This window comes from Dermatophagoides pteronyssinus, unplaced genomic scaffold (assembly GCF_027571235.1).
Source record: "Dermatophagoides pteronyssinus isolate colony J.1.1.1.1 unplaced genomic scaffold, Derpt_VIB-CSIC_2022.12 sq0041, whole genome shotgun sequence".
In the NCBI taxonomy this organism is placed as follows: domain Eukaryota; kingdom Metazoa; phylum Arthropoda; class Arachnida; order Sarcoptiformes; family Pyroglyphidae; genus Dermatophagoides; species Dermatophagoides pteronyssinus.
Window position 1 is genome coordinate 96,595 of NW_027461564.1, and position 17,265 is coordinate 113,859.

General features: G+C 28.4%; 3 protein-coding genes across 8 annotated transcripts; 2 read left to right on the top strand and 1 right to left on the bottom strand.

The window, feature by feature from the left end:
- Positions 1-3,430: 3,430 nt before the first annotated feature.
- LOC142646044 (uncharacterized) lies at positions 3,431-6,847 on the top strand. The gene has a single exon (XM_075823926.1). The coding sequence runs from the start codon at positions 4,528-4,530 to the stop codon at positions 6,280-6,282; it is 1,755 nt and encodes a 584-aa protein (XP_075680041.1). The 5' UTR covers positions 3,431-4,527; the 3' UTR covers positions 6,283-6,847.
- On the bottom strand, positions 6,841-16,532 carry hppy (MAP4K3-like protein hppy). 5 transcript variants are annotated; one of them, XM_075823921.1, is made up of 15 exons: positions 14,953-15,685; positions 14,453-14,556; positions 14,155-14,366; positions 13,088-14,018; positions 12,798-13,026; positions 12,086-12,735; positions 11,517-12,004; positions 11,376-11,423; positions 11,243-11,300; positions 9,952-10,932; positions 9,482-9,757; positions 8,946-9,333; positions 8,070-8,870; positions 7,911-8,003; positions 6,841-7,851 (listed from the first exon to the last, which is right to left on the bottom strand). In XM_075823921.1, the coding sequence occupies exons 4-15, from the start codon at positions 13,238-13,240 to the stop codon at positions 7,628-7,630; spliced, it is 4,389 nt and encodes a 1,462-aa protein (XP_075680036.1). In that variant the 5' UTR covers positions 13,241-14,018; positions 14,155-14,366; positions 14,453-14,556; positions 14,953-15,685; the 3' UTR covers positions 6,841-7,627. The 5 variants fall into 5 exon arrangements, with proteins under 5 accessions (XP_075680036.1, XP_075680035.1, XP_075680037.1 ...); XM_075823920.1 differs by having other exon boundaries at positions 14,148-14,366; XM_075823922.1 differs by lacking the exon at positions 14,953-15,685 and adding an exon at positions 16,395-16,532 and having other exon boundaries at positions 13,088-14,366.
- Positions 16,061-17,265, top strand: Polr2H (DNA-directed RNA polymerases I, II, and III subunit Rpb8). Of its 2 annotated transcripts, none has more exons than XM_027340966.2 (2): positions 16,061-16,185; positions 16,707-17,265. In XM_027340966.2, the coding sequence occupies exon 2, from the start codon at positions 16,732-16,734 to the stop codon at positions 17,179-17,181; it is 450 nt and encodes a 149-aa protein (XP_027196767.1). In that variant the 5' UTR covers positions 16,061-16,185; positions 16,707-16,731; the 3' UTR covers positions 17,182-17,265. The 2 variants fall into 2 exon arrangements, with proteins under 2 accessions (XP_027196767.1, XP_075680047.1); XM_075823932.1 differs by lacking the exon at positions 16,061-16,185 and adding an exon at positions 16,472-16,607.

The following is a 17,265-nucleotide window of genomic DNA, read 5'->3' on the forward strand; positions in this document are numbered from 1 at the left end:
TAAATGGCAAAAAAAAAAATAAACTTTGAACAAAATAAAATTTCATTGTAAATATATTTACTTGAGGAAAAAAGAATTATGTAAGAATTCTGTTTCATTGTTATAAAATGAGTATTATTTTAATGAAATATGATCATATGATCAAAGCTTCGATAATCTTATTTTTTTTTTTTTGGATTGCAAAAAAAAACCTGAAAGGTATTTTGTTTCGATTTATCTCTGGTATTGGATTCGTTAATTGAAAACCGAAGGTTCTTTTTCTTTTTTTTTTTTGGTATATCTCATCACTGTGTGTAAAGTAAATCGAAAATTCATTAAGGATTTTTTTCTTTTTTTCTTTTCTTTTTTCAATTTGAATGCAAACAAAACAAAACAAAAAAAGAAAACAATTATAAAGATTAGTCGTCGTCGATAATGATAAAAGAAAATTAAAGAATAAAATTCCGTTCAATTTTCTTTTTTCATCTATTATTTTGATTATCCTATATAATCTCCAAAAAGGATTATCAGTTGACCTTGAAAACACATATGCCACACGAACAGAGAATAGACAATTCGCAAATAAACAAACAAACAAACAAATCAATTAGGAGAGAGTGAAAAAATATTGCACAATTCTTATATTAACAATATGCAAAATAGAACAAAACCCACAAAAGCGAACTGCTGAAAAGAAAATAAGAATATTTATTTCATTTGAAAAACACAGAAACAAAATACACCGAACTTTTTTCTTGTTCTTTTTTTATCATGAAAAATTTATTATGAAAATACCACCCCCCATACACACATTATCATAATAATTTCATTGATTCCCATAATACAATGGAAATAATAAATTGAAAACCAATAGTCAATATTGTTTTAATATTATAATCATTATTAATCAATAATGATGTTAAACCATCCAAATATTCAATACTACCACAATTTATCATTTTTTCGCTATTATAATCATTATCATCATTATAATCGTTTTCCAAACAACAACGACAAGATGATTTGGAGATTTCATCATAAGAAGAATCGTTATCCTTGATCTTTGCCGAATCATCATTAATATTTGATCGATTTAATTTGAACAATTTTTCATCTATACAAGCAGCAGCATTAGCAATAGTAACAGTATTTAATTTAGTTCTTGTAATACGATTATTAGTAATTTCGATTGATTTTCCATTTAATCGAATAATATTTGGACTAGAATCATTGATTTGATTATTATCATCATCATCTTCATCAGCATCAATACTAAATGATTTGGTTGAATTAATTGCTGATGATAATGATGATAATAATGATAATGATTTTAAACTATGTGATTGAAGACTTAGTTCTTCTTTTGAATTTGAGTCGGAATTTTTTGTTGTTGAAAGAATTTTTTCTTTAAAACTTTTTTCGTTTGTTAACGACAATGTGTTGTTGGATGCTTCGGATAATGTGGATGATAATGAAACACTCATAGTTTTCATTGAAGATTTTAATGATGATGATGTTGATATTGATTCATCATCTTCATCATCATCAATAAATTTATCGAAACAACTTTGTTGTTGTTGTTGTTGTTTGTCATTCGCAACTTCTTTATCCAATTTATCAACAGCATCATCATTGAAATCATCGGTCACTGCTGTTTCTGTTGTTGTTGTTGATGACAGACGTTGTTTGAATTTATTTTCATTCAAATTTTTTGTTGTTGTCGATGATGCTGCTGCTGTTTCAATGTTATTATTATCACCTTCATCATCTGAATCATGAACAACAATATTATCATCATTATCAATAATTGTAGCTTGTTGCATCATTTTGCTTTACTTTACACTTTACTTTACTTAGTTATTTTTTCCGAATAAAAATTATGTAATCAAAACAAGAAATTTATAAGCCAGAAAAGGAATTAGAAAGAAAAACTTGTATTTTAATTAAATTTTAGAATAAAAAAAAACTATAGAAACCAAGAATGAACTTTTAAAATAATTTAATTATTATTTTTGACAAAATAATAATTAATTATAATTTAGAAATATCAAACACAGACAAATATTGAGCTAAAATTTCGATAGAGAAATATTTGTAATAGCCCCTTACCCAAAGAAAATGTCCAATTGAAGAAATAATATAATGTGATGGCGCGTCTAGCGCCAGCAGACTTTCTGGTGACATTTAGTCACCAGTGTTGTATATAATAGACGATGATTTGGTAAAATAAAGCATTGTTGTTATTTTTGCCAACAGGCTTGTGTTATTATTATTTGATGTTCTTTCTATAAACATTTTTAAAAATGCATTCTGTGTTTGAAAAAAATCGATCGCCAATGACCTTTTGTTTGTTTAGATAGTCAAATTTCGATAAATTAATATTTGTTTGCTACCCTCTAACCCAAAGAAAATATCCAATTGGAGAAATAAGATAAACATTCTTAAAAATATAAGCAAATTTTTTTCATTCTATCAACATTTTGAAAAAAAAGAATCGAAAAAAACGTATCTAATGAATAAATTTCTTTTTTTCATGTAAACATTTAATAACGTAAACATTTCGATCTATCAGAAAACTTAACGGTCAATTGATGATTTTTGTTTGTAAAATACCAAGATTCACCGAAAATACGGTCTATTTTTTTTTTTTTTTTTTTTTGGTACACCAATATTAGAGGCAACAAGTGCACAAGTGTTTATCTAATTCTGAATGGAATAACCAATTAATCAACCATGTTAGAACAACCATTGATGAATTGATATAATTCAGAGACAAATCGATGATAAATAATGGTCATGATATCAATGTTCGATGATAAATAAATTAGATCAATCGCATATGTGCGGCATATGTCTATGTTAAACAAGAGATTGATTCTGAATGATTGATTGATTGTTTATAATATGGCCATTTCAACACTATAATAATAACAATTAATTGATGGTTTAAATCTTGTTGAATAGACATATTGAACATGTGTTCGAACATATTTATCATCGAACTTTGATATCTTGAACTTTGATGGTCATTTTTCTATCATGTAAACTATGATTGTTGTTATTATTGTATTATTTTCTGTTTGTTTATAAATGCTTGTTTGTTTAATGAATCAAGTTAACCATCTTTCTTATATCGAATATATCTTGACCATTATTATCGATTTGTCTCTTTATAGTCTCTGAATTGGATCAGAATCAGAATCAATCTCTTTGAAAAAAATTGATCGCCAATGACCTTTTGTTTGTTTAGATAGTCAAATTTCGATAAATGAGTATTTGTTTGCTACCCTCTAACCCAAAGAAAATGTCCAATTGGAGAAATAAGATAAACATTTTTTTAAATATAAGCAAATTTTTTTCATTCTATCAATATTTTGAAAAAAACGAATCGGGTCGGGGAATTGAATTGAATTTTATTTTTTTGAAATAACCCCAAGAACTAAATATCTAAACAAGGGGTTTTAAAAAGTAATTGAAAATATTTACAGATTGACAAAGAAAATAATAATAATAAAAAAAATAATGAAAGAGAAAAAAGAGAAAGAAAAATAAGATATATGGATTAAGAAATTGTATTATAGATGGATTGAAGGAAGTCCATCCAGAACGCCAGATCCTTCTTGGAGATATTGAGATTTTCGAGCTTTCCGCCAATCCGGTATTCGAACAATGTTCTTTCGAATGCTGTGACTGGACAGTCCAACAATAGGTGTTCTGCGGTTTGACATTGGCAGACGTCATTTTCCAGTATTTTGAATCTTTCCAGGTACGAAGCGAATTTCCCGTGTCCAGACAGGAGTTGCGTTTTGCGGATGTCAGCTTTTTCATTTCCTTCAATGCCAACGTGAGCTTTGGCCCATTTGAGGCAGATATGATTATTAGATGATTGAAGATCGATTGGGATCGGATCTCGATGGCCATAGAATTTGAGGTGTCACGACATTCAATGGCTTTAAGCGTTGATTCTTAATCACTGCATATGATAGCCTCTCGCTGTTGGTTCAATATCCATACAACTGCCGGGTGAATGGCTACACTGAGAAAAATGACACCCTTTTTTCCCCCATTTTCCGATGTAGCGGCACATGCAAAAAATTTGGGAATGCCTCTATGGTATACCACTGATGATAATGATGTTGTATGCATTCGATTGTGCAATTTACACTTTATACTTTACATTGTGCGAATATTTTTTATTATTTTTTTTTTTTTGTAACGCAATTTACCGTAAATCAAACCACGGGCCACGCACTACCACAACGAAATTTGGTTAATCGAAATGTGGTTAACCGAACGAAACATCGTGGTGTATACAGTTCCCATAACAAGTATAAAAACATAAAAACCGACCCGTTAAACTTTATTCAACAACTAAACATAATTCCAATTACAACTTCATTCATTTTACATTCATTTTTATTTAAATTTTTATATTAAACACTTAAACCACCACAATCTTAATCAGCCAATTTTTGTATAATTTTTTGTTTTGAGATAAAAAAAAAGATTACAATTTCTATCGATCATCTTCACTTTCATGTTGCGAAAATGTTCTTTCATGTAACCAAAATGTTCTTTAATGTGGCGAAAATATTCTTTAATTTCGAAATTTTTGTGCCTGTCGCTTGTTGCTTATTAATCTCAGGAATGCATAACGAACGTCTAAAGCAAAATCATTCGACAACTTTATCATATCCAATATTATTTCGTCCATCATCACATGCAGTTGCCCAACAAATTGTCTTTCACACTATAAATTTTAATATTCAATCACCTTGTTTAGAATTATCCTTCAATGATTCATTATATGATGATTTTCTCTATTATTACTATCAGACAACCAAACAATATTATTTGTTGTGTCAAAACTTATACAAAAAATTGGTTGTCAGTCAAATTCGCGATAATTGCCGTGAAGTTGATGAAATTAAAATGTCTGATATGGAAAGTCATACTATTTTGAAACGTTCATTGACACCAAACGATATTGCATCGGTAACTTCTTTGGGATATTTCACTCAAGAACTTTTATCCAAATTTGATATCGCAGCCAGAATAAATGAACTTGAATTGAATTATGCTATCAGAATGCGACAGTTGGATTCGTTTCAGAAATTATCGACTAAAATTCATAGGCAATTATCTCAACAAATGGAACGGCAATCTAACAATGTACATAAAGCATTTTCTCATACCATATTTCATGTTACATTGTCTGCTTTCTACATGTCAATCAATTCAAAGCTATATCAGGTTGATATGTATCTTAAGAATTTTTTCGAATCATTGAAAAAAAATAAAATTTCTAAAGATTTTGATTATCTTTTTCCAAACTTATCACTTTGTAATTCCAGCCAAAAATGCCCTCTTGAATATTGGAAGGGTTATGGTTGTGAAACATCAGCCTCAGATGAAACCAATGGTGGTAATTCTGTAAACATGACATTAAAATTATCCACCGTTATCGTTCATCCAACTTATCAGATCCTTGAAATTGATCCATTTGTCATCATAAAATCTCCAAATGAAACAACAACTTGTTTTTATGAATACAATGGTCGGCAATTGTTTTTATACGATTCAAATACCAATTGCATTAGAAACGTTATCATTCCTAAAGCACAAAATCCTTCAGCTAATTTTATTTTTGCCAATGGGATTGAAGATCTAAACATCAAGAAAACACGTTGCTCAAATTCTTTGGATTTTTTAGATGAATTTTGGCGCAAATCCTATTGTAAAAGTACCAAAGATTTAAATGCTCTAGAAACTATACAAATCAAAACTGATGAATATCACAGCTATATCTATTGTTCCGGCTTTAATTTGACCATTCTTGATGATGAATATGGCAATCAATCTTTCCCGTGCAACAATAATATTCAACGATTAAATCTCAATACATCATTCATGATTGGCAACATATCATTTCTCGTGGGACATGAACATCATAATGTTGAATCTTATTTGGTTCCGATCAAAGAAAAAAATATTGAAACAATTTCAGAACAATACCTACGTGAACAACGTCATTATTTAAGGCCAAAACATAATTCAAATTCGGTGTCGGAAGATATAAGTCTTGAAAAACTTAATACTCTACTTGAACGTGAATATGAGCTAATGCTTGAAACTGAAGATGAACAAAACCAATTACTTAGTTTTTTTCATGCTCGATTCATGCCTTGGGTTATGCTAATTATTTTCATAATCGTTTGGCCACTATCTATTCTGATCTTTTGTTGTTTTTGTAAATGTTGCTGTTGTCGAAGTTGGCGATCAAAACCCAATCAACGTTGTTAATTAACGAATTGTTCATACTCACGTTTTTTAATTATTATCATTATTATTACACCAAACATAAAATTGTTGTTTTACATTTTTTTTAAATAAATAATTTTACCTAACCATTGGGTTTTTTGATTTGTAAATAATAAATAAATAAATAAACCATTGGGTTAATTAATCAATAAACTTAATCTTAATACATAAAATAACCTTAATAACCAAAACCAAAATTAAAACGATAATTTGTTTTAATAATACAGTGGCACCTCGGTTAACGAACACCTCTTAACATTAACGTAATTTTCGGTTAACGATTTTGGTCAGGAGACCGTTAACGACGATTTTTTTTCGGTTAACGATGATTAAAAAAAAGTATTGAATTGTATCTCATATTGGATGCGGTTCAAGAAATGCACGCCATGATTGGCTATTAAAACTCACAATTGGTGTGTCTTTGCAGTTTACAATCCATAACATGTGAACAAATCCCATCATTGGCGTTTACTCACCGAAAAAATTGGCATGTGCAAACCACACTTTTCGCTCAGTGTAAAAAAAACTAGAAACCAAGAATGAAATTTTAAAATAATTTAATTTAATTTTTGACAAAATAATAATCAATTATAATTTAGAAATATCAAACACAGACAAATATTGAGCTAAAATATTATATCAATTGAAAAAAAACATTGATTTTTTTCTTCTTCTTCTTCGGCTATCATTCACATTTATGTGTGTGAAATATGCCTGAATTTTCCTGATTTCGAGTTTTTTGATCAGATCAAATAAGATACCAGAAAAAAATCTATTTTTTTTTTGTTGTTGTTTCAAACCGATTTTGTAATGCACAGGGTTATTAATAATTATCATTTTTGCCAATTGAGAAGAAAAAAAAACAAAGATAATAATAATAATAATAATTTTTTTAAATAAAAAAAAATTTAAAAATAATAAAATAAAAACATTTTTTGTTTTGTTTTGTTACATTTTACATTATGACTTTTATGGTTGATGATGATGCTTTATGACAAAAGAGAAAATAATAAAAAGAAGAAAAATTGTTTGAAACTATGCCTAAGATGATTGTGATTTTTGTGTTTATTCAAACTTTATCATTTTCCAATGAAGATTATTATTAAAGGGCGCCATTAATTAACCACATGAAATTGAGCGACAAAGAATGATGATAATGATTCAATGAATGAATGAATGATGGATTTAAGTATAACAAACATATAAATATAACAGGCACACACACAAACAAATGAAATGTTTTTTGATGAAAGAAGAATTTCATTTGGAAAACCACAACGAAAAAATTATTAATTCTAATTTGATTATATCTATTCTGGTATTGTGTTCAATAACTATTTTCATGACCAGTTAAAATATACAAATTTGATGGTACATCAGGTGTATTGGAATTTGATGGTCGAGATTCAAGTATAACAATTTGATCATCAGCACCAATCATTTTAAAACATCTTGATGGATCTTGTATATCTTGCACAATCTCATTGTTAATAAATGATCTGCCAGCCATACCATATGTATGAAATGCTAGTACTGAATCAGTTGATGTTACTATACAAACAAAAAATATTAGAAAAAAATTGAATTCAACCTGAACATTCAACACTTACCGATAGAATCGATATTAAAATCAAATTCAAATTCTGATGGTTTTTCTCGACTAGATTTTAATCGGCCATTTAAATCGACCAATTTTACTAAATCTAATTTTTTTTCGAAAAAAAAGATTAAACAAAAATGAATAAATTTCACAAATAAAAATGACTTACTTTCATATGCAATAAGAATAGTATCGGAATCTAATTGTTTAACACAAATTGGATTTAATGCATTTTTGTTTGAACGATTCATAGGAACCATTGTTTCAGTACCATCACCAAATGAATCCATATCTAAATCATTAAAATCAAGACTATGTCCCCCACCACCTAATGCTAAGTTTGATCGTTGACTACTACAATCATTATCTAATGTACGATCACGATCAAACCAAATTGCATTAGAATTTCGATTCAAATTGATTATGGTAAGATCAAATTGTTTTGGATCGTTCGTTCTTTTTACATCGGTACATAATAATGGATAATCCATATCAGGTGATATTAACATTTCCAATAAATATAATGGTTTACTTGGCGGAAAATAATGTTCAAATGTTTTCAATTGCATGAATTTGTTCAACGGGTTATACCATTGCATAAGTAATATTGAATTCTGTGTAATACTACAAAGATATTTATAACCATTATGTGAATTTCTTCCTACACAACATTTCAGACATCCTTTTGTATCGGGTACACGTTGTGATGCAAGCATAAATTTTCTTGGCATAAATTTCCCCGGTATACGATTAATCATTGAATCAACTGATGATGGTAAACCAAAATTCAGATTTTTCTTCGAATAAAGCTGTACAAGATCATGTCGATATAGCTGTGATGTTTTTCCCGATATTGACATCAGAACATTTTTAACAACATATAACCAAATTGTTCTTCGTGGAAATAATTGATCCAATGTTGCATCATGTAATTCATTTAAATTTAAACAGTATATTCCTTCATCACAACCTAAAATTTTATTTTGAAAAATTAAAAAAAATCATTTATCAATCAAAAAAACAAATAAATAAAGTAACCAATTACCTAATAATATATGTTGATCATGTGTATCCGGATGAACCCAATTGGCAGCACAATGAATTTTCAATGGACATTCATTGAATACTTTGGAAAAACAAGCACCCATATGTACTTTTGGTGTTGGTGGTAAACCATTTACATAATTATGTGGATTATTAATTGAAATCGATTGACGATTCGATTTATTATTTAATGATTTTGATGATATCGATGTTGTTGTTGTTGTTGTCGTCGTCGTCGTTGATGATGATGTAATCAAATTATTCTGATTTGCTTTCAAACCATTACGATTACGTCGTTGTCTTGGTGGAACTTCTGGCGGAATTTTCGACAATAATGAATCATCATCATCATCATTGTTAACATTATTATCATCATCATCAAGATTCATCTATGCAATAATTAAATAGCAAAAAAATACATAAAAAAAGATTAGTTTTTGATTTATAAAAAAGAAATCTCATTTTTTTCAGCATTAATTAGCAAATGCAAAGCTAAAATAAAATATGAATTAGCATCAACCGGGTTTTTTTTCATACATTTGAACTGGGCAGGATAAAATTTTCGGGTAAAGGCGGTGCCGGTGGTGGTGGTGGATTATTATCCGAATTTTGTTCATCATCATCTTCTTGCTGATCATTATTATCATTATTGTTATGAAGCTTAGAATGTCGTCGTTGTTGTTGTTGGTTATTTAATAAATTATTGCCATCATTATTATCATTATCATTATTATTATCAATGGAAATTCTAGATGTAACAATTTTTTTGACTAAACGTTGATTATCATTACAAACATTTGATAGGATTTCATCCTGTTTGTTCAAGAAAAAAAACAATTTTTACAAAAAATTAATTCAGCTTTACAAACAAACAAAAAAAACAACAAAAACTACATAAGAAAAAAAACAAAAAGTAGATCAAAAAATGGAAACCAAAGCAAAAAAAAAAACAAAATCAAAAACGAAAAACAAATTCTGAATTGAATAAGAAATTTTGAATTTCTTACGATTGTATTGGCACTCCAATTCAGATAAGATTCATCATTAAGATTTACTGATAATGGTCTACGTTGTCTTGATGATGATGATTGTTGTTGTTGTTGACAATTCATATTTGATGATGATGACTCTGCGGTTGTATTATAATTACCTAAAATGGTTGATGTTGTTGCTATTGTATCACTCAAAAATCTTGATGATGAACGTCTTTGTTTTGGTGATAATTCTTGTTTTGTTGTTATTAAATTGAAATGATTATTATTTTTTCTTAAATGATATGGTGAACCTTTAGGAAATACATTAACAATATCACGATATAATTCATTTGTTGTTATACTATTATTATAAGATGATTGTTGTTGTTGTTGTTGATTTATTATCAACGATGGTGATGGCTGTGATGTAAACTGTTGTTGTTGTTGTTGCTGCTGTTGTTGATGAACACGTTGACCACCGTAAACAAACGATGGTCTTGGAACCAAAGGTTCCGGATCATCAAGAATTTGTGATGAACAATAATTTTGTTGTTGTTGTTGTCGATATCTTGGTGAACTTTTAAATAAAAGCCTAGCAGCACGATCACGTCCAATTGAATTGAAAAAATTTTCACGATCCCAGCCACGAAATATTGATTGTTTATTGGAATTATTTGCAGCAGCAGCAACAACAACATTATTTGTTGATGTGGTATCCGTAAAATTCAGATCATATGAACTACCACCATAAAATCCTGATGATTTTAATGCAAATAAATTCGTAGGATAATTATTAGCTTGTAAATGATGTTGTTGTTGTTGTTGATTAAGATTAAAATATCTTTGTCTTGAAGAATCATCAATTTGTTGTTGCTGTGAAAACAATTCTCGACAACAAGATTCACTTCGTTGTCGATAATTTTGTTGATGATGAATAAAATTCGTTGCAAATCGATTACTATTCAAATGATGCTGTTGTTGTTGTTGTTGAAGTAATTTGTTTCGATAACATATCTTTTTTTCCGGTTTTTTAAAAATTGATTAAAATAATGGATAAGAAATATACACATGTGTCAACAACAGACAAACAAACAAAAATTTACATTTGATAATCACAACTATGCTACTTTGCTATGAAATTACCTTCAATTAACAACAAACAAAAAAAACATGCAGATTTTCATGATCGAAAAAAAGGCAACCAAACACAAACTAATGAAAAAAAAACATGACAAGCGAGAAAAAATAGCATTGCAAGAATCGATATACAGACACAAATCGAAAAAGGAAATCGACAAAACTAATCAATTCACAAAACATTTACCTTTGAAGGTGGATGTGATGCTGATAACGATGAACACGAATCGATTGGAAGAGTTTGTCTTTTTGTTTTGAAAATTAAAAAAACAAATTTTAAACAAAATTTCACAAAATCAAAAATCAAATTATTATCTTACTGTGATGAATAAAGTTGATCATAGGCAGTTAAAGAATCCGAATGACCACTGTAAAATGTTACAAAAATTTTAATTTTTTAAATAAAAAAATATGTTTACAAACGAAATAAATGCCAAATTCTTAGGAAATGTTGAACATACCGATTAAGTAATTCTTCATCAACAATTTCTAATAATGATTTACGTCCACGATTTTCATTCAATGATGATGTCGAAGATGCATCAACAATAATTGATTTGGATTTTAATTTTCCTTGATATAAATGATTATTATTATTAGATGATGATGATGATTGAATATTATCACAGTCATTTGTTGTTGTTATTGATGATGTTTGTTGCTTGCTACAATTATTATTATTATTATTATTATCACCTGGCATCTGTACACGTGTTACAATCAATGGTGATGGTGTTGAATACTGTCGTACAGAATGTAATTCACGATTCTGTTGTTGTTGTTGTTGAGCTGCCGATGATGATAATGAAATTGGTGATGGTGATGGTGAATATTGTTGTTGTTGTTGATGATAATTGTTAAAAAAATTCGAACGATTAGCTTGATTTGGTGTATGATTATTATTATTGTTGTTATTCCATCCTAATGCTTTGGAATCATCATATTGAACCTATGTTGTTGTAAATTATAACAAAAACAAATTTGTTACAGGGTAAAAAATGTTTGTTTTTTTTTTGAATACAAATCTTACCGATCTTTTTGATGAAATTCTTTGTGGCGGTAATGATTGTTGTGCTTCTTCATATGTTTCATCTTCTTCATCATCATTTGAATGATAATTTTGTGGATTATTTACACGTTCTAATAATTCTTTTATTAATTCCCGAGTTAATTCTGGACGTGGAAATAAAAATCGATGCAAAATTAACTGTTCAGCTGATGGTCGTTTTTTTGGATTTTTTGTCAATGCCATTTTAACAAATTGATGAAATTCTTGTGACCAACGTGCTTTATCTTTTAATGTTGGTGGTTTGAAATTTGATTTGGACATTAAAAATAATGCACGCATTGGATGTAAATCAAACATTGGTGGTTGTAATTCAGCTAATTCGATTGCCGTAATACCTATTGCCCATATATCGCATTGATGATTATAACCACCTTTTCGCTCGACTGCAGCAACTTCTGGTGCCATCCAATATGGTGTACCGATAAATGATTTACGCTTACTAATTGTTGCAGTAATCTGTGCAGATACGCCAAAATCTGCTAATTTAACATCACCTCCTTCGGTTAACAATATATTGGCACCCTTTACATCTCGATGAATTTTTCCCACTGAATGAAGATAATGTAATCCTTTCAATGTTTCCCGTATCACATAGGCAATTTGTTCTTCACCTTTTTTCGTTAAAAAAATTTATTAGCAAATTAGAAAATGATTCATTTTCATTGAAACTTACTTAATGGACCTGTACAATGATAAATATCTTGTAATGAACCACCGCCACAATATTCCATACAAATCCATAGTTTATCACGACGTAGATATGAGCCAAAAAATGCAACAATATTCGGATGACGACAATCTTTCATCATACGAATTTCTTGTTGTATAATTGAAAAATCATCACCCGGTTCTAATTTTATAATTTTAACAGCAGCAATTTCACCGGTTGAATGTCGTTTAGCCTTTTGATTACAAAATAAAAAATGTTTTAAACATGGAAAAATTATCAACTAAAAAACTAACCTTATAAACATCACCATAAGTACCGGAACCGACACGATGTAATAAATCAAATTCTTCTTGTGGATTTCTACGTGATATATCCAAATGATTTTGATTATGATTTTGACCATTTGTCAATGATGATGATGATGATGGTGAATATGATATAGCCATTGTTGTTGTTTCTGATTTCTATTTATCAGATTGTCAACAAAAGAAGATGAAGAAATTCTCGGAATATACACTGAAAACAGAAAACATTAACACTATACAAATGAGTCATAAATGAATTGATTCAATCGAAAAAAAGAAGATTTAGCAATCTTCATAAGAAAAATTCTTCAATAAAAATTATTATTATTTTGTCGTCATCGGACTACCAGAAAATTAAAAAATTTGCATGTTGTTCATAATTTAGTTGAATTGTGGATGCTTGTGTTGAACAGCATCCACCAGAAAAAACGACAACGACGACGATGACAACGATGTTGATATTTAGCCTTGAATTATATCTGTATATGTTTGTTATGGCAAACACGCAAAAACCGATATCATTTACATATGAAAACAAAAAACAGTGGTATTAATTGTTGTTGTTGATGATGATTATGTTGACAGAAAAAAATCGTTTATCTATGTCGGTATATTGCTTACGGTATTTATTATAAAGAAAAAATAAAAAAATTATTGCGGACAAATGTTAAATCGATGTAATGATGATGATGACGATTGGTGATGAATGATGTCAATGTAAAAAGAATTAGGTAAAACGAAACAAATGAATTTTCTTTCTTTTTCTTCGTAACAATTCTTTATTTATTGCGGTTACATCTTTGGTTGTTGTTCTTCTTCTTTGCATAGCATTCTATTGATGATGATGATGGTTAAATGGTAACGACCCAAATTTTAAGTTTAGATTTCGGAAAGATTTTCTCACAATAATGTTCACCAGCTATATCAACATAAACAAAACAAAACGAAAAAAAAGACATATGGTTTGTTCAAGAATTGATTTCGATTGATTCGTTGTTATCGATGAACAACACAAACAAAACAGACAAAAAAAAACACATCAACACACATATTACCAACACCCAATAAACATCATCGAACAAACAAACAAATTGATTGGATGCGTAGAAATTTTTGTATGAATAAAAACGATACCATAGGATAATCGAATCACATATATCAAAACATCAATCAATCAATCAATGAAAAAGTTGATTTTTATATGTAAATAAATATGTGTGGCTTTTGTTGTTTCGTGGATGATTCTTGATTTATTCATTCATTTAATCTGTTCATTTAATTTAAAACGATCATGATAATCAATGGTAATCAATTTTAATTTGATTCGGATAAAATCATTCATTCATTACTTACCATCATTAATAAACGATAAGTGTTGTTGACCAATTTGTTTTTGAAAATTTATTATTATTGCAAAGATTGTAATATTGATGTTTGTAAAATGGATAATTTTTGTTCTAATTTTGTTATCGGATAACAAAACAAAAAAATGAGAAAAATAACAAACAAACAAAAATTAGATAAAATATCAATTAAATTAAAAATATAATAATTATCAGGAAACCATAGCAAAATTTTAAATGGAATAACTCCTCAAGAAAAAAAAACTAAGATTAAAATGAAAGCATCTTAAATAACCTCAATCACAACGAAGAATTTTATTTGAAAAAACATGAAAAATAAACGTTTACATCATCATCATTATCGTTGATTCATTCAAACAACAACAGAATTATAAATAAAAAACGAAAATTTTACGAAACAAAAAAGATGATACATTCCGAATGTTTACGTAATTGAAATGAAAATTTTTGAAATTTTGAAAATTTAGATGAGGGGAAAAAACAACATACATTTTCGAATGAATGACGCCGTTATGTTATTGTCGTTTTTAATTTGGTCAGCTTACTCGAACGTTTTGTTTATTGAACGAAAGTTTCAAACGATTCAATGACGATTTTTCGTAACGATGTTATGTGATGCAATGAATGAAACAACAGAATCGATATTTTTTTGATTTTGATCGAATAAAGAAAAATTCTCAAGTTTTCGGAATTAAGTGAAGATCAACCAACAACAAAAACAAACAAACAAAAAACGAATCGATCATTTATTGCGAGCAACCCAAATATCATTAAAAAAAGATAACTTGTTTATTATTGTTGTTGTTATGATTGTCATCAACCATAGATGATAAAGAAGAGAAAAAGGATTTGTGTTTTGTTTGATATTTTATCAATAATGATATTGATGATTGTCGTTTATCAGTAGTAGTAGTAGTGGTAAATAATTATAGATTCCAATCGAATCAATGGATGATTGATTGAAAAAGTCATTCAAATCACAAAGAAATTGATGGATTTTTAGGATGATGATGATCATCATTAGTCGTTAAGATGTTTTTTCTGGTGACATGATCAAAAACAAAAGAAACGAAAAAACAAATTCTTTTAAAAATCATTTAATTAATTAATGTTAGTTAGACAAAAAAGAACTGATTGATAATTATGTAACCATTATTGATGATGATTTGGATTTTGATTTAATCAATTTTAATTTGTTTTCATCAAGTGAAATGAATGAGAAAAATAAATCAATTTTTTTCCTGAATGAATGAAATGAATGAAAAGCAGCAGCAATAAACAAAACCAAAAAAAGCAGAAGCATATGATCAATTTGGGCAATTTTTTTTCGAATGTTTACATTTATCGAATGTAACAATTCGCTCAACCATGATAAGAAGAAGTGGTATACAATGATGATGATGAAAACATTTCGTTTTTTCTTCTGTCAATCAATATTGTTATTATTTTCATTTTTCTAAACCGCTAGCAAAAAAAGAGAATATAGAAATAGTGGTTCGAAAATAGTAGGTGTAGGTATAGTAGTAGCATACAAAATAACAAATGTTTTATTGAAGGGGTTATTCACATCAACAATAAACTTGAAAATTGTTTTTTTTTTTGAAATTGCATGCAGGAAAATAAAAAACTTGATCTTATGATTTTTATATATTTTCGACAACAAACAAACAACATCAATCTTTTTAGCCGGTCATTCATTCTTTGTCATTCGAAAGAAAAAGAGTAATAATTTTTTTTTTGAAAAATATCATAAAAAATTTCGCGCTCATAGTGATCAGACAACAAGAAAATGTTTGCTGACGCCCGGGTTACCTGATCAATTTCCTTAATTGTTCAAAATTGAATTTCATGCATGTGAACTTGTTTCATGTTGAACTTCAATTGAATTTATGTGCATAATAATAATTTTTTTTGTTCAAAATATTTATTACCTGTGTGTGTGGCATGGGAGCGATGACTTGACCTAAAATGGTGTGTAGGTGTTGTCATTGTTACACACATTGTGATACAGGATAATTAAGAAATAAGGTTGTTGTCTTTCAACAACATTGAAGGATAGTTAGTTTTTTCTTTGTTTCAAATGATTGTTTTGACTAAATGATAGAGATATCAATCATTTTTTTTTGCTTCAAGACATTCAAACGGTAACATTCTTTATGAAAAGGACATGAATAAATAAATTTTTCAGCGTGATTTTTTTTGAGTGTTCGAAATTTTTTGACAAAAATCTGTTTTCATTTCAGGATTGAAAAACAATAAACAACAACAATGGCCGATGTTATTTTCGAAGATATTTTCGATGTAAAAGATATTGATCCAGAAGGAAAAAAATTTGATCGTGTTAGTCGATTACATTGTGAATCAGAATCATTTAAAATGGATCTAATATTGGATGTTAATACACAAATCTATCCAATGGATTTTGGTGATAAATTTCGTTTACAAATAACATCAACATTAAATGAAGAAAGTTATCATGATGATAGTGAATGGAATCCACGTGATGATCAACCAAATCGTGCCGATTCATTTGATTATGTTATGTATGGTAAAACATATCGTATTGAAGGTGATGAAGGACCGAATGAAGCAACCAGTATGGCAGCATATGCATCATTTGGTGGTCTATTAATGCGTTTAAAAGGTGATTCAAATAATCTACATAGTTTTGAAGTGGATAAAAATATTTATTTATTAATGAAAAAATTAAAATTCTGATTCGCATGTAAAAAGAACAATTTCGACATCAATTCATTCAATTTTTCATCATTGATTTACGAAATAAAGTTTCATTTTTTTTAA